The sequence below is a fragment of the Lacerta agilis genome, chromosome 4, assembly GCF_009819535.1.
Source record: "Lacerta agilis isolate rLacAgi1 chromosome 4, rLacAgi1.pri, whole genome shotgun sequence".
Taxonomy (NCBI): domain Eukaryota; kingdom Metazoa; phylum Chordata; class Lepidosauria; order Squamata; family Lacertidae; genus Lacerta; species Lacerta agilis.
The window spans coordinates 56,174,719-56,199,100 of NC_046315.1; the positions used below are offsets into that span (position 1 = coordinate 56,174,719).

General features: G+C 44.9%; 1 protein-coding gene across 2 annotated transcripts; it reads left to right on the forward strand.

Moving 5' to 3' along the window:
- The first annotated feature begins 1,917 nt into the window (after positions 1–1,917).
- C4HXorf38 (chromosome 4 CXorf38 homolog) lies at positions 1,918–23,843 on the forward strand. 2 transcript variants are annotated; one of them, XM_033147164.1, is made up of 8 exons: positions 1,918–2,183; positions 7,180–7,314; positions 8,493–8,615; positions 9,991–10,140; positions 11,445–11,612; positions 14,779–14,805; positions 23,252–23,393; positions 23,635–23,843. In XM_033147164.1, the coding sequence occupies exons 1-8, from the start codon at positions 1,968–1,970 to the stop codon at positions 23,667–23,669; spliced, it is 996 nt and encodes a 331-aa protein (XP_033003055.1). In that variant the 5' UTR covers positions 1,918–1,967; the 3' UTR covers positions 23,670–23,843. The 2 variants fall into 2 exon arrangements, with proteins under 2 accessions (XP_033003055.1, XP_033003056.1); XM_033147165.1 differs by lacking the exon at positions 7,180–7,314.
- The last annotated feature ends 539 nt before the right edge of the window (positions 23,844–24,382 follow it).

Consider the following 24,382-nt stretch of genomic DNA (forward strand, 5'->3'; position numbering starts at 1 on the left):
TATATATATAGGGTGCCATGGACTTTTTTGAGGAATCAAGAACTGTTTTAGGAATTACCACTAAATATGTAAGTAATACCACTGTTTACTTTTCTGCATTTCATTTCCCTCAAACCATATGTGCATGGTTATCCTGGTAACTTGGGATAACATTTCACGCAACTGGTGGCATGTACTGTATGTACTCCACAAAATCTTATGCCATAATAAAATGTACTAAAAAGGCTACCATCTGGAAATTATCACAAGAAGTGTACACTATGTTCTTTATGAAGCTAACATTGCTGAGAAAAGGTAGGTAGCCGTGTTGGTTTGGCGCAGTCGAAATATGTAAAAATTAAAAAAATTGTCCAGTAGCATCTTCTTGTTGTTGTTCAGTCGTTCAGTCGTGTCCGACTCTTCGTGACCCCATGGACCAGAGCACGCCAGGCACCCCTATCCTCCACTGTCTCCCGCAGTTTGGCCAAACTCATGCCAGTCGCATGCACAGGATAGCTTATACCAAGAACAAACAGAGACCAAATTGCAAACATGCGCTGGATTATGGAGAAAGCCAGAGAGTTCCAGAAAAACATCTACTTCTGCTTCATTGATTATGCAAAAGCATTTGACTGTGTCGACCACAGCAAACTATGGCAAGTTCTTAAAGAAATGGGAGTGCCGGATCACCTCATTTGCCTCCTGAGAAATCTCTATGTGGGACAAGAAGCTACAGTTAGAACTGGATATGGAACAACTGATTGGTTCAAAATTGGGAAAGGAGTACGACAAGGCTGTATATTGTCTCCCTGCTTATTTAACTTATATGCAGAATACATCATGCGAAAGGCTGGACTGGATGAATCCCCAACTGGAATTAAGATTGCCGGAAAAAATATCAACAACCTCAGATATGCTGATGATACTACCTTGATGGCAGAAAGTGAGGAAGAATTGAAGAACCTTTTAATGAGGGTGAAAGAAGAGAGCGCAAAATATGGTCTGAAGCTCAACATCAAAAAAACTAAGATCATGGCCACTGGTCCCATCACCTCCTGGCAAATAGAAGGGGAAGAAATGGAGGCAGTGAGAGATTTCAATTTATTGGGTTCCATGATCACTGCAGATGGTGACAGCAGTCACGAAATCAGAAGACGCCTGCTTCTTGGGAGAAAAGCAATGACAAACCTAGACAGCATCTTAAAAAGCAAAGACATCACCTTGCCGACAAAAGTCCGTATAGTTAAAGCTATGGTTTTCCCAGTAGTAATGTACGGAAGTGAGAGCTGGACCATAAAGAAGGCTGATCGCCGTAGAATTGATGCTTTTGAATTATGGTGCTGGAGGAGACTCTTGAGAGTCCCATGGACTGCAAGAAGATCAAACCTATCCATTCTCAAAGAAATCAGCCCTGAGTGCTCACTAGAAGGACAGATCCTGAAGTTGAGGCTCCAGTACTTTGGCCACCTCATGAGAAGAGAAGAATCCCTAGAAAAGACCCTGATGTTGGGAAAGATGGAGGGCACAAGGAGAAGGGGACGACAGAGGATGAGATGGTTGGACAGTGTTCTTGAAGCTACTAACATGAGTTTGGCCAAACTGCGAGAGGCAGTGAAGGATAGGCGTGCCTGGCGTACTCTGGTCCATGGGGTCACGAAGAGTCGGACACGACTGAACGACTGAACAACAACAACAAGGTGCCACTGGACAATTTTTTAATATATATATTTCGATTGCTGAGAAAAATCTGAGTGCCCTTGGGCAGGGAAGGGGTCAAGATTTTTCCTAGTTTTAAATAGTCAAAGTGTGGTTTAAAGGAAATCGATACCTACCTCTTGCAGGGTTGCATAGGAAAGTGCCTGCAAAGGTGAACCTATAGATGACAGGATGACCCTGGGAGGCAACGAACGCCAGAGGCAGGCCGGCTCCGCCGCCACTAGCCCGGCCCCCTGGAGGCTGGCGCGCAAGGCGGCAGAGCCGTACATGCCATGGCGCTGGCAGAACTGGCCTCTCGCCTCAACTGCGCCGAGTACAAGAACTGGGTGAAGGCCGGGCACAGCCTGCTGCTCTTGCGGGCCGCCCTGCAGCGCTTTGCCGGGGAGCAAGTGCAGGCCTTCCACCGTCAGCTCGTCGCGCGCTCCTCCGCGCGCCTCAGCCCTTCGGGCCTCCGCTGCAGCGGGCGCTGCACCCCTCGAGGCAAGCAGGTGAGGCTCCGCCCTGGGAAGCGGAGGTCGAAGGAGGGTCCTGCCCCGGTTTGCCTGGTCGCCCCGCTCCCGCCAAAAACGCACTCGAGAAGCAGACTCGCGCGCATCGTTCACCCGACCCTTTCCGAAGTGCACGTGGCGCGCCCCTGAGGTTTCTTTAAATGCCCCCCCCCCGAGGGTTTTTGCAGCCTGAGATCTGGAGGGTCGGGGGGTCGGGGGGGAACTACTTTTGCTCAATCAAAGAGGAGGGAACGATTTTGAACAGGAAAACAGATGAAGGGGTTGCGCATCCCGCTTTTCTCGGGCCGAAAGATACGCGCCGCGCTCATGGCAAGTTTCGGTCAGAACAAAGAACTCCTGCTTGTCCAGAGTGCTTTCTGCAAAACTCTTTCGAACAGTGCCCCCTTCTGCAAGACAAAATCGAAAATTCTTTCTAGTAGCACCTTAGAGACCAACTGAGTTTGTTCCTGGTATGAGCTTTCGTGTGCATGCACACTTCTTCAGAAGTGTATCTGAAGAAGTGTGCATGCACACGAAAGCTCATACCAGGAACAAACTCAGTTGGTCTCTAAGGTGCTACTAGAAAGAATTTTCGATTTTGTTTTGACTATGGCAGACCAACACGGCTACCCACCCTTCTGCAAGGCAAGAGATTCCCTGTTTATAATACTGTACACAGCATACTGCGCGTTTTCCTATCCTTTTAATGCATTATAATTTCATTCATTTATAATAAGCTCAGGGGCAGCGCAACACGGCTTCTCTCGCTTCTTTATTTTAATGTGGTTGCAGAACTTCCGTTATTTCATTGTGAAATACTGAAACATTTTCTGCTATTATACTATACAGTGAAGCAATAATTGCAGTGATGGCACCTGGCATCCTTGAGAAATTTGAAATGTTCAAGATGGTTGCCAAATTAGTTTTGACTAGAAGCAAGAAATCCCAAGAAATGCCATTTATTCTTAGATTTTCTTTAAACATTAGGGATGCTAGTCACAAACATGAAGGATGCTGAGCAATTTTTTTAGAGTGCCACTATGATGCACCTACAATCTTTAATAAAAATGCACGGTTGTTTCATGGTGCCAATTTCACTTTTGCTTTGCAGCAGAGGGGAGGTGGGCAGAGGGTTGCTTTTCTGCTCCAGATTACGTAATCTCTCACTGGATTTTCTTATTTGGGGTTTAAAATGTGTATTTGATGCCATTAGTAGTATGATGGCAGCCAAGCTTTGGAATGGTACATCAAACTAAATTCCACATCAAACTAGACACCCAGGTTTTAGCTTTTGGCGTGCCATATGTTTTGGGGCAAAATGTGCACCTTCAGTCACGATCCTAAGCATCATAGTTGATAGTGGAATATTATGTGTAGAACTGCTAATCACAGATCCCAAGTGAAATCCTTACAAGGAACAATCTTAGTGATTTTGAAGGCTTACAATGATGTTGCGTTCAGGCAAGTTAAGTGAGAATGATTTAGAGAAGTCAGTGTACAGCAGCTGATACAACATATTGCACTGATCGCACACATAGCAGTGAACTTTGTTCTGCAATCAAGGCTTCAAGGAGAAACAGTTTCACTAATGGAAACAGGCCAGGATTTTCAAAACATCGTAATGAAGAGACCCTGCCCTCTCAGAGTATTTGCACAGAATTATTTGAATCAGGACTTCTTACTTTAACTTCTATGGATGGTTAATTTCATGTTTTGAAAAACTGCTGCTGGTGTGCTTTACTTAGCACCAGATTAAGATAATGACCAGGTAGCATTATGAAGGTTGCAAAGAAAATTACATAGAAGCCAAAGGTATGGAGTCCTGCCAAGAATGAAGCCCAACTGACGCTTTATAAAGATGTAGTTGAAGACAGCGTGACTCGCTGCTTTGAAATATTTCTGGAAATGATTACGCTTGTCACCAGAAAATGATTATTTCAAAGCACTGCAACAAAAGGGAGTCTCTAATTCTGCCTGTTTTAATGTTGATTCCTGCATACTTTCACTGATCTTAGCCTGTAAATGACGTGTGTGTGGAGTACTTGTTTTCCTATATCTTTGAGACTTGAGTGGGAAGAGAATTTTGTAGGTGGGTCTTCCACTAAGAGACACACAAGTCGCCCAGATCTCAAAATATACTTGGTAGGCGGCATTTTCCAATTATTTTGCAAAGCTGCCAAACTAATTTGGCAGCCATCTCAATGATTTCAAATTGCTCAAGGTGCCAGGATGTCACCACTCAAATTATTATTTCACAAAATGTTATAGCACAAAAATTATATTTAAAAATTGGGCGGGCAGCACTTCACAGTTAAATAACTGAAGTTCCGAAACTGGACTATATAATCTTATGCAGTGCATCATGATGGCAGCTTGTTTGACAATTTGTGTAAAATTACTCAGTGATGCCAAAATGGCACCATTCGTATTTGAATTATAAAGGAAGCATCAGAAATGCTCTGGATAGATGGAAGTTTGTGGCTTTTTGCTTTGCTGCATGACTAACATGACTGGAATAATTCAATCTGCACAGCTTTTACCGTCACAGAATCTCCATGATGGGGAAGGCTTCCCATTTTTGAATTTTGGGGATTTTTCTGGCATGGGTTGAAATCACTGGAACTACATGGGAACACCCACTTTATGCAAACGCCTTGCCTCATGGAGCAGTCTCTGCATAGGTGGGCTTCATGTACCCACCCATGGAGCTGCTTGCAGGCATGACTCAGCCACAATCAGACCCGCCCCTGGCAGAACCGTCCAGATTGCGCCCCCTAGCCACAGACAAATTAGCTCTTCTTTCCGCCTCTCCTTCAACCCCACCCCCCACTTACCCATTCAATTCACCCTCTATTTAAAACCATTTCTTAGGAGGCAGTAATCAATATTTATATATGGACATATTTTTAGCCGATTTTGTGCCCCCCCCATGCCTGCGCCCCTGGCAGGGGCCCACCTCACCACACCCTAGCTATGGCCCTGGCCACAATAACAGCAGCAGAGAGTGCAGCCCAACTTCTGTGATGCTTCAGATATCTTCCCTCACAGGAAAAAAGTTACGGGATATAAAATGATTCATTGACCACTCTTGTGGTACTTTTTGGAACAGCTTGTGATACTTAGGCCTGACTCTGCAGTACGGGACTATAGTGAACAAAACATTTCTTAACAGCAAGGCTGACAATCCCAGGTTCTCATCATGTCTCAACCATGAGTAAAATTCACAGAATTGCTTCCTTGTGGGTTGGGGAAGAAGTGGAATTGCTCAGTGGTTGATTTTGGTTTTGAAAATGAGGAATTCAATGAGAATGTGTGATGTTCTGGGAAGCTGGGCAGGTTGCCCCTGTCACCTCTCTTCCCACACAACCTCAAGGACACATGAAATATCAAACATTCCCCACATCACTCTGATTACAAACAGTACTCTCCATGCACAAGGAAAGAGCAGTGGGCCTACATAGGAAAAGATTGATTTTTTAAAAAAATCAAACAAACGGACAGGGTTAATGGCTCCATTTTGTTGCTGTGCTCTGAAACAATAATTTATCTCCATACTTTCCCCAAATTGCATTATGTTCTCTGGATGAGCGTTCAGTGTATGGGGGTATTCTTAATTGTTTGTAAGTAAGAACTGCCCCTGGCTCTTCTCAGCCTAAGCAATGCTATGTAAACAGTAGAATTTCAAGGAACCTTTCACTCTGCGTTCAAAGTATGTGATTTGCCAGAGAGACAGAAAAGAGAGATAATAGTTAGAAGAAAGAAGGGCGGGGGGAGATACATGTTTTTGGCCAGAAATTGAAAAGGAAACCTTAAGAACACTGGTACACATTTTCAGTTCTGACACTCTACGGGTACTTTGGCATTATACTGCTGGGCTTCATCTCATATCTGTCAGAAATTCAATAGGTGCAACTTTCCGTGATGCTTTATCTCCATGATCAAGGGACCCCTGACCATTAGGTCCAGTCGTGTCCGACACTGGGGTTGCGGCGCTCATCTCGCTTTACTGGCCGAGGGAGCCGGCGTACAGCTTCCGGGTCATGTGGCCAGCATGACAAAGCCGCTTCTGGCGAACCAGAGCAGTGCACGGAAACGCCGTTTACCTTCCCGCTGGAGTGGTACCTATTTATCTACTTGCACTTTGACGTGCTTTCAAACTGCTAGGTGGGCAGGAGCTGGGACCGAGCAACGGGAGCTCACCCCGTCGCAGGGATTCGAACCGCCGACCTTCTGATAAGCAAGACCTAGGCTCTGTGGTTTAACCCACAGCGTCGCCCGTGTCCCAAAAGATAGTTCATAACATGGCAAATAATATTCCACCTTATTAAAATAACTTGCTTTCTACTTGTTTTGATAGAGAGGACATTATATTTGCAACAGAATGGAATCTTAAGTTATGCTCTGATTTCCTTTAAAAAGTATAGCCGGTGATGCCATTCTACCCAACCCATCTTCACATGTTAAATTTCTGCTTGACATTTGGCATTTAAAAACACTGGAGTCCTGCTTGCAAAGAGCGCTCTGAATTCTGCTGTGGTGGTGGTGGCGGCATTTTTTGTGCAGCTTCTTTTGAATTTTGAAAGGATAAAGCTCACAATCATTTCAAAGCACCGCAACAAAAGGGAGTATTTAACTTTCTATTTGCATTCTCCCCCCCATTAATTCCAGAGTATTTCCAGCTTTTCTTAGCATGCACAACATGCAGGAATCTCTCAAAGGGTCTTAGGAATTGGAAGCCCGCTAGAGAGACACTACGACTATGTAAACCCATATAGCCTCAACATCTCTGCCTCTTTCCTGCCAACAGTAAGCAGTCCCATCCCTAACTCCTTTTCATCCCTTTTTATTTACCAAATTGTAATTTGTTGACTTTGGGGACTGGACATTGTTTGATTTCTTGGACAATCCAAATTGAGTCCCCCCCCCCTTGGATAAAAAATTTGAAACCAATGATTTAAATTATGGTACTTGTATTGGTGTTCCTTTTGCTTTGTAGTTTCAGCCTGCGTGCTCCTTGTGTAAAGAATGGAAAAAAGAGATTTTGAATCATCACACGCACAAGAATGGGGAGGTCCACTGGGGAAACTGCAGGCCTTGGCTCTGGCCATCTAATGCATGGGAGTTGGCAAAGGTAATGCCTGGAAGTTCTGTTATGTAAAATGGATGTTCTGCTCCAGCTTTTGCAGTATGCATCAGGGTAGGATATAAATCAGGGATAGGGAAGCTGTGGCACTTCAGGTATTGCTGGACTACAAGTTCTTCCCATAGGCTGCAGTCAGCGTGGCGAGTGGTCAGGGGTGTTGGGAGTTGTCCAGCAATATCTGCAAGGCCCTGTGTATGATATGGCTACTTTTGAAACTGCTTCAGGAGCAAGAAGAAGTTCCTGCTGCTCTGAATTCTAGGCACCCAATTGCTACCTTCTTTTGTTACTGCCACCTTTTGTCTTCTATGAGTTTATTCAGTTCCCCCCCCCCTTCTTTATTTCTGGATTTGAACAGTCCGAGAATTCACCAAAGCAGCATTTAAGAACAAACAAACTCATAGTAGCATTTTACCATATAGAAGTTGCATCTCTCTCTCACCAGAAGTTGATTTTGACAACTGCACAGCAGGCAGATATTCAACACATGAAGCTGTGGACTGTGGTTGGCAAACAAACCTGTTGAATTTTATGTCCGTATTAGAGTTGCTGGGCCCTGTTAGAGAAAATAGTGCCTCCATTTCCTCCCATTCTCCCAAGGAAAGACAGAAAGCCCATGAAAACTGATGTGTGGTAATCATATATGTATCTGTTTCACTGTGGCTTCCCACAGTGTAGATGTGTGTTCTGGGAAACTGTGCCTCATTGTGGTTTCCATGATGTAGACATGCTGTGAAACAGACATAAGTACAATCAACATGTGATGAAAAGCATGTTGATGAGCTTTGCAAGGCAATACATGTCACCCTAAAAGTCTCATCTACAAGTTTGGTGCTTCATTATGGAAAGTGGAACTTGTTTTGGATTCAAGAGGGAGTGGCAGCCTAAGGCTGACCAACAGTAGCTGATCCGAAAAGTTCTAAATTGTGTCCTCCTGTATGGTGTGGAACATTACGGAATGACTATGCAGCAGTCCAGAGAGTGTATCCAATGGGATTGTAAAGAGAAAAAGGACAGCTACAAGATGCTAATTAAACCACTGTTTTAGTGCTTGACAAAGCTACAATTAAATAAACATGAGTTCTGATATAACTATCAGTTAGAAATAGTGTGTTACTAATAGCTTTTGAATCAGACATTAACTGCATGTGTTCTCCTTCACTGTGTAGGCTTACATGCCTCGTGGGAAAGCAGACATTTGTAGTCCAGACAAATGTGATGCATCTGCACTCTTAAATCTTTTCAACTTCTGCGATCACTTCAGTAACATCGATCAGAAGAAAGTCAGAGAGGTAATCCAACTACTGATATTGACATCTTTTCTTAGTAGGGTTCCATAAACACCCTCACCAGGTCACAGTCCGTGACTCCCTCTTCCATTTGGGCGAGAGACCTCTATCTGCCTCACAGAGCTACAATTCCCAGAGCTGTATAACAATAAATCCCTCTTCCCAAGAAATCTGGAAACTGTAGCTGTGTGAGGGGAGTAGGGGCCTCCTAACAGCTCTCAGCCCCTTAACGAACTATAGTTACAATACAATACAATACAATACAATACAATACAATACAATACAATACAATACAACACAACACAACACAACACAACACAACACAACACAACACAACACCTTTATTGGCATAAATAAGACAACCAACGTAAACCCTCTGTATATGCTAAAATTCTAAGACATACGATGTAAAATAAGGGGGGGGGAAAGGGGGAGAGATCTTCGACAACCGCTATTATTCAGGCCAGAGCGCCCCAGATTTTACTTCAAAAATCCTGGTCAGAAATTGTGCCATAACTCTGGTGACTTCAGGAGAATCATCCCTCAACAAGAACTGGACTACGAGTTGTTTATTAGAGGGGGCCCTGAGCCATAGAGAGGACATTGAAGAATCTTCACGAAAGGTATTAAAAAGAGGGCAGTCCAAAATCACGTGGTCAATAGAACCAGGTACATTCTGACCACAAAAGCAGAGTCTGTTCTGGAAAGGGGTGCCTCTAAACCTTCCAGATAACACAGCGGACAGAAAGGCATTCAAGCGCGCCAAGATAAATACTCTGCAATGTAATGGGGTAACCAGATCATAAAAATAGTTAGGCATCATTCCGTAATGGGGTTGCAGCCCCAGGTAGGCAGGGGAACACACAGGAGGCTGTAAAGGATGTAATTTTTGGAATTCGTTATCTAGCAGCCTCTGCTTGATAAGCATAAGAATGTGAGATTCCTCAGATAACAAAAGGGAATCCTCCATGAGGCCTATTTGCCTAAGTTTAAGGCTACGAACTATAGTTCCCAAGATTATTTGAGGGAAGCTATAACTGTTTAAAGTGTTATGAGACTGCTTTAAACGTATAGTGCAGATGGAGCTTAAATTGTGGACACCTACAAGTATAAAATGCAATTCAATAAAATGCTTAAGGCTGGTTATCATGTAGCAGCCTCTGAGGAGGAGACAGTCAAGGAACATAACATTGGCAAGGTGTTCGCCACACGGGGCATTTCCATTCTAGTAACAACAATATGTGGCTCTGATGTGAAAACAGACCACTCAGTCAGCAACCCCTAATGCAGGGCTGTAACTTGAGGGTTGGTCTTTGCTTACCATTGTCCATCACTGAGTTTTCAGTCTACTGGTTTTGCTTCATGTTTTCATCTCTAGGTGATTAAGTGCCGCAATGAACTAATGCATTCTTCAGATATGAAAGTCTCTTCTTCCTGGCTGAAAGAATTTGGGAATCATGTTCAGAACTTGCTAACTGAATTTCAACACATTCCAGAGGCTCAGATGGCTCGTACAAGGATAGAAAAGGTAATAGTTTCCATTCTTTCAACTTGTAGGCTGGCTGCTCTTCACCATTATTTTATTTTTTTAGCTAGGCACAATATTGAATATAGAAATGCAACAGTCTGTATCCAGATGGTTTGCGCTCTAAATCAAAGCTTTTGTGCTTGATCAAGGATATCTGAGGCTGTTTCATAATTGGTTGATTCAAGGTTTTGGGGAACATTGATACAATTTAGTTTTACTCTTGAGATTACCATATCAAAAGTTTGGGTTTTTTTTTTGGGGGGGGGAAACAAAACAAAACAATAGTACTGCATTTTATCTGCATGTTATAAAGATGGAATGGTAAAAATTCTGCAAGGCAGATAGCCTTGCATGGAGGCAACAGGTATTATGCTATGTGGCATTTTTTTTAAAAAAAACGAATAGCTGGTTAAATAATGTACAAAAGCCAGGATACAAAATCTATTTTAGGCCCACTACTGGAATAAAAAAAAAAAACCTTCGTTCAGCAGACTTTTATGCTGTATCACATAATCTGCTTCTGAAACCTCCCATAGTTTCAAAACAGTTCAGTTGTTTTAGAAAATAATTTAAGCAAAAAGAGATTATTTAAAAATAAAATTAGTAAATGTCAGGGACATTGCTGCAGAAGAATAGCCAAACTACCATTTTTAAAATTCTTTTAAAGAAGTTATTACTATGCATACCTATCTGGAAATAAGCCACATTGAACTCCACAGGGCTTACTTCTGAGTAGACATGCATAGGATTCCACTGGGAATTGTTTAAATGTGTCTTTTTGCAGTGAAGGTATAGCCTCCAAATAATGTTTTTAAATCCACAGAATGCCAGTAAGTTTCACAAACTGCAGTGGTACCTCGGTTTTCGAACGTAATCTATTCCTGAAGATGGTTCGAGTTCTGAAATGTTAGAAAATCAAAAACTCAACAGCCGACAGCTAGGCCTCAGGGTCTTGCACTCAGTGGAAGCCATGTGGAATGTTCAATTTCTGAGGCATGTTCAAAAACCGAAGCATTTATTTCCATGTTTACGGCGTTCGAAAACCGAAACGTTCGTCAACAGAGATGTTCAAAAACTGAGGTACCACTGTACTTGGCATACCTCAGTATTGTCGAATACTGTTGCTCATCTCTAAGGTCACAAACAACATTGACTGCATCCAAATAAATGTGTAACTAGTTCCATCTGTATTTCTCAAACAGCATCCTTTGCTTTTGGGGTCATTGAAGCCCTTAAGTGTAATTATATTTGTCAATAAACCCATAGCTTTTCATGTTCATTTTGTTTTTACTAAAACCCAATAGCTTCTGTCATCTGATTGGGCTGTGCATGTACCAGGGGGAGATCAGCTTGATGGATTGGAGGGTGAAATGAATCGAAGCCAAATCAGTGAAATAGAAGCAGAACTGATAAAAGAGAGACTCCATGAAATCAGTCTTCTCATGGAAGAACAAGGAATGATGTCAGAAGAGGTAACCTAATTTGAAAACATAAAAGCAGGCTTGCACTCATGCTTAAGAGTTTGATGCTGATAGGTCCATCTTTGTAATAAGAGGAGTGCATTTAGAGGGTACCTCAGAATTTATTGGAATAAACCTTTTCAGATGAATAGATTATTGCTTGCCCAAGGAAAGCTTGTTCCATACAGTTGAGCTCCCAGCATCTCTGTTGCATTTGTTTTGGATTTGGATTTGATATCCCGCTTTTCACTACCCGAAGGAGTCTCAAAGCGGCTAACATTCTCCTTTCCCTTCCTCCCCCACAACAAACACTCTGTGAGGTGAGTGGGGCTGAGAGACTTCAAAGAAGTGTGACTGGCCCAAGGTCACCCAGCAGCTGCATGTGGAGGAGTGGAGGAGTGGAGACGCGAACCCGGTTCCCCAGATTACGAGTCCACCGCTCTTAACCACTACACCACACTGGCTCATTTGTTCCCTAATAGAAAACACTGCTTGGCTATAAAATTCAGCTGCAGTGCATTTGCCAGGGTGCTTAAAACCTACCCCTAGGGCATGGACTGATAACACACAATATAGACATCTTGCCTCACACTGAGTGGCTTTGGGTCAAGTCGGTGCCTAGACCGGATGTCACGAGGGACCCCCATATAAGCTGCCTTGAGTTCTTTGATGGAGGAAAGGTGGGCTATAAAGGTCCTAAAGAGATTACTACTCAATGTTGAAATTTAGAACAGTGATCTATTTTTTTCTGTGAAGCTTTTTTCCTTCAGTTTTAGCAGATGTGTGTCTCTGCTCCGAGAAAGAAGCTACCTGCTCAGCCACCTTAGATCTACATTACCTCTGGGACAGAAATAGAATCATAGTACTGGAAGGGACCCCAAGGGTTCTCTAGTCCTACTCCCTGCAATGCAGGACTCCTGCCCACAGCTGTCCTTGGGTGGGCTTGAACCACCAACCTTTTGGTTGATAGCCAGATGCACTGACCCATTGCGCCACCTGTAACGGAAATGGGATAAGCCCTTTCACTGAGTATCCCAATTGTGCACTGAGGCGCCCAAAGAAGCTGCAACTGCAACCTCTGCCCCCCAGACAGGAGTGATTTCTGAGGGGTCCAGGGCAGGTATTTTGGAAGGCAGACAGAAAGAGCACCCAGCCTACAAGGCTCTTCCCTGACTGAGGCCAAGGTAGCCTGCTTTTTTTCTGTCAGACCCCTGATGTAGCTTGTCACAAAAATGGTCCAGACACCTGAGAGGAAGAAGTCCTTTTGACTCTGGCAGAAATGTACCCAAGACGTCAACAGCCAAATTTTATGAAGTTTATTAAGAATCAAAAAGAAAGGTAGAGGAGAAATGAAAGAGGCAGATTGTTTCTTCAAGAAAACGAGAAGAAGCAGCTTTTAGATCAAGTCTTTCCATTCCGTTATAGCTACTTACAAACAGTGAGGTGAGCCATCCAGGTGTAGAATAGCAGCCTTTCCTCTACTCCTGGACGCAACTCCTCCATATGTAGATTATGGAGGACTGGGGAAATTTAGCAAACTCAAAGGGACAGATTGAGGATAGCAGGCGGAGCTTCCATTTTATAGTTCCTTGTGTCTGCTTAGTTGTAGGTGATCCATGCTGGAGAAACACGTATCTGTTAAAAAAACACCCTCCCCTAGTATTTAAGTGAAAAAAATGAATTACGCATCTGTTTCCAACACAAACAATTCCAGCTTGTGCAAGAACGTAGGGACCTGAAAGTTGACATTTGGTGTCTCTTTATTTTGTGTTCAATGAATGTAAGCAGCAAAATGTAAATTATAGTTATAGCACGTATGTGCCCATCAACTAGGTTTTGAGGCCCTGTGGTAAAGGTCGCAAGTACTTTATGAGTCTGTGAAGGCTTTGAATCTTGCACTGATCACAGAGTTGACATTAAGTAACTCCCTCCAAATGCCAACAGAGTTACTTAAGACGCATGATCTTGCCATTCATGAAAGAACAACCTGCTCCCTGTGATCTTGCTGGTTGAAGTGGCCTCATGCTCCCTCAACAACTAATAGTTGGTTACTTCAGAATTACCCCCTGAGGTAAAGGCAGAGGAGCCCGTTGCCAGAAAAAAAGAGCAGGCAGCAGCATATAGTTAAACCTGCAACATGCTTGGGAGGCAGCTACTGAAAAGCTTTTGAAGCCCACTTCAAAATATATATATTTGAAGTGTTTCTGTCATGTATTACCTTGGGAATTTTGTGTGAGTGTGTCTGTGGAAACATAATTAATAAATGCAACTGAATGTTTAGGGAATTCAATGCTGAATATAAGGAAATTCCATCCCCCTCTTAGTTTGTGAACTGCTTAAATCCATTTGCATAGTAATTAAATAAATGGAATCAAGTAAGTTATTCATGTATTCACTGGATATATTTTTTTAATGGCGAGAACTGGAGACCACTGAGTGTCTGAACTAACGAACTCTTCTAGTATTGCGAGAGACATTGCAGTGTTCACTTTCCCCTTCTTTGTATTGTGTTGGTTGATAGTGATGAATATAGGATGGAATGTAGTGTTACAGCTGAATGGGTTTCTTGTCCTGCCCTTTACCTGCCACTTTAGTACAGTCAGCAAAGGGCTTGCTACCCACAATTGTGGCACAATTAATTTTTGTCCGATGCTGCATTTTCCTGTGCTTCACTGATATGCCTAACATCCCTCACTTCATTCATTGCTCTGCTGTCAGGTAACTCGTGGCTTTTTTTACATATTAGCTTCCTGGTTTCAGCTTTAAAGATTATTGCTTCAGAGGAAGTGGCAAGTTCTGCAGGTAAAATAGTAAAAAGGGTTTTTTTTGGGGGGGGGAACCCAAATGGAATCATTTGTATACTACTTTATAGAAATCTTTTTAAATTAGGAATTGCAGGTCTTGCAAGAAGCATTGGAAAGAGGGAGAAGCAACAGACAGACCAGAAAACAGGGTTAGTGTAGCAATTTGTGTGCATTGGGTTGGCGGTGATAAGCTGAAATTAGGATCCATCTTCTGCTATGAAACTCTCTAGGCAGTATCAAACACTTACTTGCCTGAGAAGCTTTTGGTGAGGTGGTAATAAGAACAAAATAAGATCCTGACAAAGGCTCATCTAGTCCAGCATCCTGTTCTCATTTCACATTTTTTACTCACAAGGTATTTCTCCCCCTCTTAGGATTTAAACAGAATACAAATTGTAAAGGATTTCTTTTAATTCTTTTTTTTTTTATTAGAGATTTTCTAGGTTTACAAGTGTACAGTGTCTCTCGCATTTTTCCATGTAACATTTTTACAGATCAATTTTGGTTGTTGAGACATTAGGCAGAAGAAGGGGGAGGAGGTGGGTGGGATGAGGGGGGGAAGGTGGGGTGGGGGGGCGATGTTCCTTCTTCTTTTTTTTTTTTCCTTCCTTAGTATATGTAGGATTTGGTGTCAGCATCGTTTGTGTTGGTTCTCTGTTGTTCGCTTGTGTTTCCTTGGCGGTGAGAGGTCGTAGGGTGTGCTTGTTCCTTTGTGGTTGGCTGTGGTGATCTTTGGTTTTCTGTGTGAGTGGGGTGGGTGGGCGTTTTGGATCAGTTTAGCCATATTGATTTGTATGCTGCCGGTAGGTTTTTGTCATTATCTTGTTGAGCTGTGTGTATGATGAAGGGGGACCATATGGGTGTGAAGGTATCTTCTTCCGTTTGTCCCCGTGCTAGTTTTAGGTTGCTGGTTAACTTTTCTAGTAGGGCTGTTTCCCATACTACTTGGTACCATTGGTCCATGCTTGCTCCTGACAGGTCTTTCCAGTGTCTGGTTATGATGTTTCTGGCTGCTGAGAGTAGGTGGATTATGAGTTCCTTGTGTTGTAAGTGGGCATTATTGTCTTGGAAGATGTTTAGTAAAGCCAGTTCTGGGGTGGTTTCTAGCACTTGTTTGGTTATTTTGCTTATTTCTCGCATGATTGTTGTCCAGAATGTTTGGATTTTGGGGCACTCCCACCACATATGGAAGTATGTGCCCGTGGAGGTGCATCCTCTCCAGCATTTTGGTGAGGTTCCTGGGCGTATTTGTGCTAATTTTCTCGGCGTTAGATACCACCTGTAGGTTAGTTTTAGGGTGAGTTCCCTTCTTTTTGTTGATATGGATTTAAAGGGGGGTTTAGACCACATTCTGGTCCATTGGGTGGGGTTGATTTCGTATCTTATGTCGTCCTCCCATTGTCTTTTGATTGTGTCTAGGGGGGTTGTGGGATTTTTTAGTAGTATTTTGTATATTGCGGATGCTATTCCTTTGCCGTGTCCCTCTGTCATTAGGATGAGGTTTTCAAAGGTTGTCAGGGGTCTAGTTGCTGTTGATTTCACTGTTGGGTTGTTTAAGAGGGCATGTAATTGGTGTTGTGCTAGCCATGTCATTTGGGTGTCTTCTAATTTGTCCTGTATTTCTTGTGTTGATAAGGGTTTGTTATTTACGTAAAAGTCTATTAGACGATGCAGGCCTTTGGATTGCCAGGTTTTTGTTTGGAGGTTTTGTGCTGCTTGGTGGAATAGTGGGTGATATGCCAGGGGAATTAGTGGGGATGGGGTTGGGGATAGTTTGCCTATTTCTGTTTTCCATGCTTTGAACATGGTTTGGGTGTACCTGTTAAGTGTTGTGGGGATTTTTCTTAGTTTGTTTGGGAGGAGTGGGTATGCTGTGGTGCAGATATTTTCAATTGTGTCCTTTTCTAGATGTATCCATTGTTTTGTCTCATCTTCTAGTATATATGGGATTATGTGTCGTAGTTGGTTGGCATTGTAATATGCTTCTATGTTGGGGATTCCCCATCCTCCTTCTGAGGTGGGGAGGTGTAGGTATTTGGTGCTTATTCTTGGTTTTTTGTGTGAGAAGATAAAAGAGTGTAGTTTTCTCTGCCATTTGCGGAGTTGGGTTGGGGGAATCCAGATTGGGAGGGTTTGGAACAGGTAGGTTAGTTTTGGAAGGGTGATCATTTTGATCATGGCTATTTTGTCTGAGAGAGTGGAGTTCATGTTGTTCCATCTCTTTAAGTCTTTGTTTATTTGTTGCCATAGGGGTTTGTAGTTGTGAAGGTATAGTTTGTTGAGGTTTTTGGTTATTTGCACCCCGAGATATCTGAACTTGGTGTGGCAAAGTTTTATCTTGGTGGTTTTGGTGAGTTCTCTTTGGATGTGAGGGGGGGTGTTGAAGCACATGGCTTCTGATTTTGCAAAATTTACTTGTAGGCCAGACACCGTTGCAAATGTGTTGAGTTCTCCGATTAGGGAGGGTGCTGTATTTAAGGGGTCCGGTGTCGTGACCATTAGGTCATCTGCAAAAAGTCCCAGTTTATATGTTTTGCCTTTTATTTCCACCCCTTTGATGTTTGTGGCTGCTCGGATTCGAATTGCTAGGGGTTCCAGCGCCAGGATAAATAGGAAGGGGGACAGTGGGCATCCTTGTTTTGTGCCTCTTTGGATTGTTATGGTCTTTGAGTCCATGTTGTTAATTCTGCATTTTGCTGAGGCTTGGGAGTATATTTGTTTGATGACTTGTAGGAAGTTGGGGCCAAATTTCATGCTGGTTAGTACTGCTGATAGGTATTCCCATTCTAAGCAATCAAATGCTTTGAGAATATCTAGGGACATGATTGTCAGTGGGAGTTTGGTTGCCTTGCTGTATTCAATTAGGTTTAGTAGTTTCCTGATGGGGTCTGTAATGTTGCGACCAGGGACGAAGCCAGTTTGGTCTGGGGCTATTAGTTTGGATAGGAATTTTTTGAGGCGGTTGGCCAAGATTGATGTGAATATTTTGTAGTCTTGGTTTATTAATGAGATTGGGCGGTAAGATTCTACTTTGAGGCTGTCCTTTAGTGGTTTTGGGATGGAGACTATTTTGGAGAGGGTCCAGGTTTTAGGGATGGGCCCTCCTTTTATGATGTCATTAAACAGGCGTGTCATGTAGGGAATCAGGGGTTCTCTGAATTTCTTATAGAATTCTGCTGTGAAGCCATCTGGGCCTGGGGCTTTGTGTGATTTTAAGTTTTTGAGGATTGTGTCTATTTCCTCTGGGGTGATAGGGCTGTCCATGAGTTCCCGTTCCTCGCTAGTTAGGGTAGGTATGTTCATTTCTGTTAGGAATTCTCTGATTTTCTTCTCGGGTGGGTTGCGGGAGGTGTATAGGTTGGAGTAGAATTCTGCAAATTCTGATGTTATTTCTTTGGGGGAGAATGTAGTGCTGCCATCTTTTTTAGTGATGCAGTGTATTCTTGCTTTGAGTGCTTTTTTCCTACATCTATTTGCCAATAGTCTGGAGTTTTTCCCTCCATATTCATAGAAGCACTGCTTAGAATATAAAATGTTTATCATTGTTTTGTTGATTTCTAGGGAGTCTATTTCTTTTCTTTTTTGTTCTATAAGTTGAAGGAGTTTTTTAGATCCTGTTTGTTTGTAGCGTGATGAGAGTACTGTGATGTCCTGTTCTAAATTGTTAATTTTTGAGGAGGTTTGTTTTTTAAGGAGTGCTTTCTCTTTTATGCATACTCCTCTGGTAACCGCTTTCATTGCGTCCCATAGGAGGGGGGTTTCTATGTTGTCTACATCATTTTCCTTGAAGTAGTTTTGGAGAGTTTTTGTGAGGTTCTCTCTAATTTGTTGGTTTGTAGTTAGGGTGGGACTGAAGGACCATGTTGGGGTGGTTTGTGTTTCTTCTCCTATTTTTACCGTGACTTCTACTGGGGCGTGATCTGTGATTTTAATGTTACCTATGTTCATTGATTGCACTAGGGGGATTAGGCCTTGCGTAAGTAGGATGCTGTCTAGTCTGGATATTGTGCCATGCCGTCCAGATTGGAATGTGTGACTGGTGTCTCCTGGGTTTAGCTCACCCCAGATGTCATAGAGACCCTTGTTTTTTAGCATTCTCAGTAGTTTGTAAGAGTCCCTGGTTGTTGGGGGGGATTTTTTGAGGGAGGTTGCCCCTGAAGTTGTAGGGTGTATGTTTTTCAGGGATATGCCTTTTAGATTTATGTTGAGGTCACCTCCCAAGATTGCTTCCCCTTCAGAGAAGGAGAGGAATTTGTTTAATGTGTTTTGGAGAAATTCCAGTTGTTTCAGATTTGGGGCATATATAGAGCCAATCGTCAGTTTATGTTTACCATCTAAGGTTCCTTTTATGAAGACAAATCTGCCTTTTTTGTCCTTAAGGACTGTTGTGGCTTTGAAGTTCAGGTCTCTACTTATTATCACAGCTACCCCTCGGGCTTTTCCTGAGCCATTTGCTATCCATTGTTGACTGAAGCGGGGGTCATTCAGGATTTTGCTCCCTCTGGGTGGGTTGTGTATTTCTTGTAAGAAGGTGATGTGTGGTTTCATGTTATTTATGTATGAGGTGATGCGTTTTCTTTTTATGGGGTTTCCCAACCCTCTCACATTTAGTGTAATTGCTTTTAAGTTAGCCATCTTGTTTCCCTCTTGTGTAGGGCGCTTCTTTGCCAACCCGTCTGGGTTGTCCTATGTCTCTCATTTTGTGTTGTTTATTGAACCAACAGGGTTGCGCTGACCCAGGTTGTGGTGGATAGGGGGTTGGTGGGGTTGGAGTTGGGTTTAGGTTGGAGAGTGGGGGGTAGGTTGTATAGGGTTTCCTATGTGTGGTCCCATAGGTGTTTGTTTGGGGTATTGTGGACCTTTTGGCGGTTAGCCGGTTGGTCCTGGGTCTCAGCTGGTGTGGAGGGCCGTGTTCAGGGACAGGCCGTCCCCCTTGTCTTCTGCGACAGGGGGTGTCCAGCGAGATGGTGTAGGGCGTCTTTTTGACGCCAATGTTGTAAGTGTTGTAAGTAAGGTTCAGAAGCAATGTTGTCAGTGTAAATAACAACATTGCTGGTGTGTTAGGGTAAGGGTGTGTGTGTTGGTGTGCTCTGGTGCCACCTTTGTGTTGGTTAGGTATCAAGTTGAAGCCTGATTGTGCGTTGTGTTTGGGTTGGAGGGATTGTTTTGCCTTGGTGTGGAGTGAGGGGGGTGATGATGGTGTGGGTTGTTGGGTGAGGGGGAATGTGGTTGGGGTCTGGACTGGTGTTGGGGTGGGGGTTGCTGTGGAAGTGTGGTATTGGGGGGATGTTGATGGTATTGGCAATTTTTATGGATCGAGGGGGGGGGAAGGGAGGGGGATATTCACCAGTCCTGAAGTTTGGGGTATTTTCCGGTTTTTTCATTCAGTTGTGGCTCTTGTTGTAGGGTCATTCCTCTGTGATGTGTTGGTTTGGTTGAATTTGGACTGGATTCTTGTGCTGAGTCTTCGGTGGGATGGTTCTATGCGTGCTGGTATTTGGTTGTACCTATACGCGTTGTTTTGCTGCTTCTTTCTTGTCTTTTTCTTCTGCACTGTCGTCCATTTGTCTGCTGTTATTTCGGCGTTTTGGTTTCGGTTTTCGCTTGGTGGGTCCTGTTGCCATTCCGGTGGAAGGTCGATTCCGAGGTCCTCTAGTAGTTGCTGAGCTTCGGGTATGTTGGTAGCCATGTGCTGCGTTGTCTCTGTTGTCACAATGAGGCGGAAGGGGAAGCCCCATCGGTAGTTGATCTTTGCTTGCTGGAGACGCTGGGTGCATGGGCGTAGGCTTTTCCTCCGATTTAGGGTGTCTTGGGATAAATCCTGAAAGACTGATATGTTGTTGTTTTTGTATAGGAGGCCAGTTGTGCTTCTGAGTTTGTTCCATATCTCTTCCTTCTTTTTGTAGCGAGCAAAGCACACTATGATGTCTCTTGGGGGGGTGTTGGGTTTCGGTTTAGCTCTTAGGGCTCTGTGGGCCCTCTCGAGGTCATCTGTCTCGAGTGTCAAGCCTGGGATTTTCTCTTTCAGCCAGCTTACAATTAGATCTGCTGTGCTTTTCTCCTCTGCATTTTCGGGGAAATTGCGAAAACGGAGGTTGCAGCGTCTACTTCGGTCTTCGAGGTCTGCTAGTTTGAGTTTCAGTTCTGTGTTTTCTGCTTCCAGTTTACTCAATTTCTCCGTCATGCGTGTGTTCTCTTCTTGGTGTTGTTCTATTGTTCTCTCTTGCATTTGGGACTTTTTCTCTAGAGCTTCTACTTTGGAGGTTAGGGCTTCAATTAATATCTGCATGGGAGCCATTGCATCTTTCAATTCTTTCTTCAGTTCTCTTGCTAATCTAGCCTCCATTTCTCTCAGATCCTGTCTTGTTATTGGGTGGTTGTCATCTTGGAGGGATGTTGTGGTCTGAATGTCGTTAGCCATCTCCCTGGTTGGTGCCATTTTGGTCTCCCTGATGGTTTTGGTTTGGTGTCTGCTCAGCGTCTTCTTTGAATATGGTGTGCTGCAGTTAGGGGTTGTAGTACTGGCGATTCCTGGGTGTTCTTGGGTTGTTGAGCTGATCAGGCGTTGTTGATTGGTGGCTTTTTCAGAGCGTTTGGTTTAGGCGGCCATTTATATCACTTCTTGGTTATGTTTTAAGAGCTTCTCTGGGGTTTCCGTAGTCGCCTCAGCAGTATTGTCAGAGTGGGGGGGGCAAAGGGGAAGAAGAACAGGTGGGTTAGCAGACAGACAATTCACTCTGGGGAGGGTTCAGTGGGCAGAGATGCGGGGGGGGGGGAGGATTGTGGCCACTACATGGGGGAGGTTTTGTTTTAAGGGCGTGTGGTGGGTGAGCGAGAGGGCTCCCCCCCTAAGATAGGTGGCAAGTGGGGTAAGAAGGGGGGATTTGGTTTAAAGAGGGGGAGAGAGAGGGACACAAAGGGACAGAGAGAGAGGAAGAGGTGGGGATAGAAAGCAAATGGATGGGAGTGGAAAGGTGGGGTGGAAGAACGTAAGTTGGGGGTGGGGTGTTTTTTTGTGTGTGTGTTTTTAGTTCAGTTTGAGCTTATTCCCCCTTTCCCCCCTCTCTTTCTCCTCCCCCCCAAGACTTAAAGGGGGGGGAGGGAGGGAGGGGGAAAAGGGGGGCTGAGGAATAGAGGGGGAAGGAGAGGAGAGAGAGACAAGACGCGGGGGGGGGGGAGAGCTAGTTTAAGAAGAGAGGGTGAGCAGGGACACTGAAGAAAGGGATGCGGGGGGGGGGGCTGAAGGGGCAGATGGGTAAACAGTGAGAGCAAAAATGAATGGGGAGGATGAGGGGGAAAATAAAATAAAATATAGTAGTAATAATAATAAAAAACAACAAGGACAGACAAAAAGTAGTGGTTTAAAAAGCAAACAAAAGCTAGGATGAAAACAGAAGGAGGAAGGGGAATAGGAAACCCCTCTCTCCCTTCCCCCTCCCCTCCTCTCTATATACAAAAAAGGAAAGAGGAAAAAAGAAAAAGAGGGGGGTCCTCCCTCTCTTCCTCCCCCCTCTCTCCCCCCCCTCCTCAAGGGTATTCTAAAAAAATGGGGTGGGGAGAGGGAGAGAAAGACAAGGCTAATATAGAAAAAATAATAACAAAAAAATGTAAAGATAAGAGGGGGAGAGAGGGGAAACCTCCCCAAATATATGTATTAAAAAAAAAAGAAAAAAATCCGATGCCTTCCCAGGGCACGAGGCGACGATGGCGGTGGGGGGCTGGTGCTTCTCCCACCCCAGGGGTCCCTCTTCTTTCTCCTGTTTTGGGGGCGATGAGGATAGGGAGCGTCCTCTCCCTTCTACCTCTCTCCTGGGGGGGGGGGCGGCTGCAGCTGCTGTGGAAGTGCCGGTGGGATCGGGGCGTCCCTCTTCGGCCTCCGGAGCACCGGCGCTCTGCGAGGCAGGTCCCCTGGAGCCGCTTGGCCTCTCGAGCCGCTAGGCCTCGGGGCCTAGCTGGTGCACGACGATGGGGGGCAGGTAGGGTCCTGGTGCACGGCGATGGGGACAGGAGGGGGGAAGGGCGGCAGCAGCGGGGCGTTCTTCGGCCCCCGGAGCGTCGCGCTCCGCGGGGCAAGCTGATGTGGGCCGCTAGGCCTCGGGGCCTGGAGCTCGACGGCCGCTGGTCCCCGGGGCTCCGCTCGCAACAGCGGTAGCGACGGGGCGTTCTTCGGCCCCCGGAGCGTCAGCGCTCCGCGGGGCAAGCTGGTGTTGACCGCTAGGCCTCGGGGCCTGGGGCTCGACGGCCGCTGGTCCCCGGGGCTCCGCTCGCAACAGCGGTGGCGGCGGGGCGTTCTTCGGCCCCCGGAGCGTCGGCGCTCCGCGGGGCAAGCTGGTGTTGGCCGCTAGGCCTCGGGGCCTGGGGCTCGACGGCCGCTGGTCCCCGGCGCTCCGCTCGCAGCAGCGGCAGCGGCGGGGCGTTCTTCGGCCCCCGGAGCGTCAGCGCTCCGCGGGGCAAGCTGGTGTTGGCCGCTAGGCCTCGGGGCCTGGAGCTCGACGGCCGCTGGTCCCCGGGGCTGCGCTCGCAACAGCGGCAGCGGCAGCGCGGCGTCCCCTCTCGGCCTCTGGGGCGCCGGCGCTCCGCGGGGCGGGCTGCCCCGAACCGCTCACAGGCCGCTAGGCCTCGGAGTCCTGGGCCCTGTCCGGCCGGGTATCCCCGGTCTCGCCGACCCGCCCGGTGTTCCGGCGACCTCCCCGGGCAGCCGTCGGCAGTCGCGCGTCGGCGGCAGTGACAGTGGCGATTTTGGCGATGCTGAAGCCAGCCGGGGGAGCTCCGCTGGCGCTGGTCGCCCTCAGGAGCTCCGCGGCTTCGTGGCGATCGCCATCTTGCCTCGCCGGAAGTCCTGTAAAGGATTTCTTAAACGGCAACCATGATCTTCAAAGAAGTTTGCAGGCTGAAATGCAGAACCTAGAAGACCTCGTGCAAAAATTGTACGGCCAAAAACAACCCATGAAAGAAACCCAGGAAGTGAACAATGAGGAGACAGATGAAGGCAAGTGTATATGTTTAAAATGAAATTTGTGTTTTATCTCTCTAACAAGTTGCATAGCAAAACTCGCTGACACATTGTAAGGTGTTAGGAAAGAATACCACCTTACAGAAATCAGAATATGCAGCTTTGAGATTGCTTTTATTTGGATTGCCATGAGGCAGACCTTTGCTAAATAAGGGCAGGTGCTTTTCTTAAGTATGCAATATGTGTAATGTTGTCTGCACTTTTGTTTAATTTTTAGATTGTCATATAGAAAAAAGGAAGCGTACGATATGAAGAATGTGACTCTACTGTGAAGATGTCATGCATTACCAAATGGGAAACTTGCATATTTCCACAGGAACGCTCATTTAAAGAGCAATCCTTTTTTCAAGTTATATTGGAATTTGGAGAATAAACCTGAAGGGTCAACAGTTATTTCCTTAAAAATTCCAGTTTCCTTTGAACTGTGTTATGGTTTGCTTTCAGAGGTTTCGTATTTTGCTGTCTACCCAGGACAGTTTGATTTGTTTCACCTCTCTGCAAATGTTTTGACCATACTACTTCCTCTTGACAAATGGAACTATCAATTTTGTAATCTCTCTATTTTACATTGCACCAAATGCAATCTTAATGTGTGCAGCCCCATTAGGGCATGACCCCCCCTAACTCGTTTGTTTAACACAGCCTTTTTCTCATGAAACTAAATAGTAGCTGCATTCACATGACAGTTCTTTTCCATCTCCATGATGTTTCCCTGTTAATTTCTGCATTAATGCAAGTCCAAGACTCAACATTTAAATTCTTCCAAGTTCACCATGAGCAAAATCTCGTGAGGATTCTTTGTTTTCATTAAATAAGTTATTACAGTCCAGCAACAATGATCATTTACTACTGTGTGCTCTTTCCTAAGTGTGAAGTAGGGGGGGGGATTAATACACGGAGCTCCAACTTAGGGAGCAGCTGCAGCAAGCCTGACAATTAATGTTTGTCAAATACTCTAAACCTGA

Excerpts from the sequence above, each read along its gene's own strand:
- C4HXorf38 (XM_033147164.1), top strand. The coding sequence starts at position 1,968 with ATGGCGCTGGCAGAACTGGCCTCTCGCCTCAACTGCGCCGAGTACAAG. Across the intron at positions 8,616-9,990 it reads ATCAGAAGAAAGTCAGAGAG|GTGATTAAGTGCCGCAATGA; the intron begins GTAATCCAACTA and ends TTTCATCTCTAG. Across the intron at positions 10,141-11,444 it reads CTCGTACAAGGATAGAAAAG|CTTCTGTCATCTGATTGGGC; the intron begins GTAATAGTTTCC and ends AAAACCCAATAG.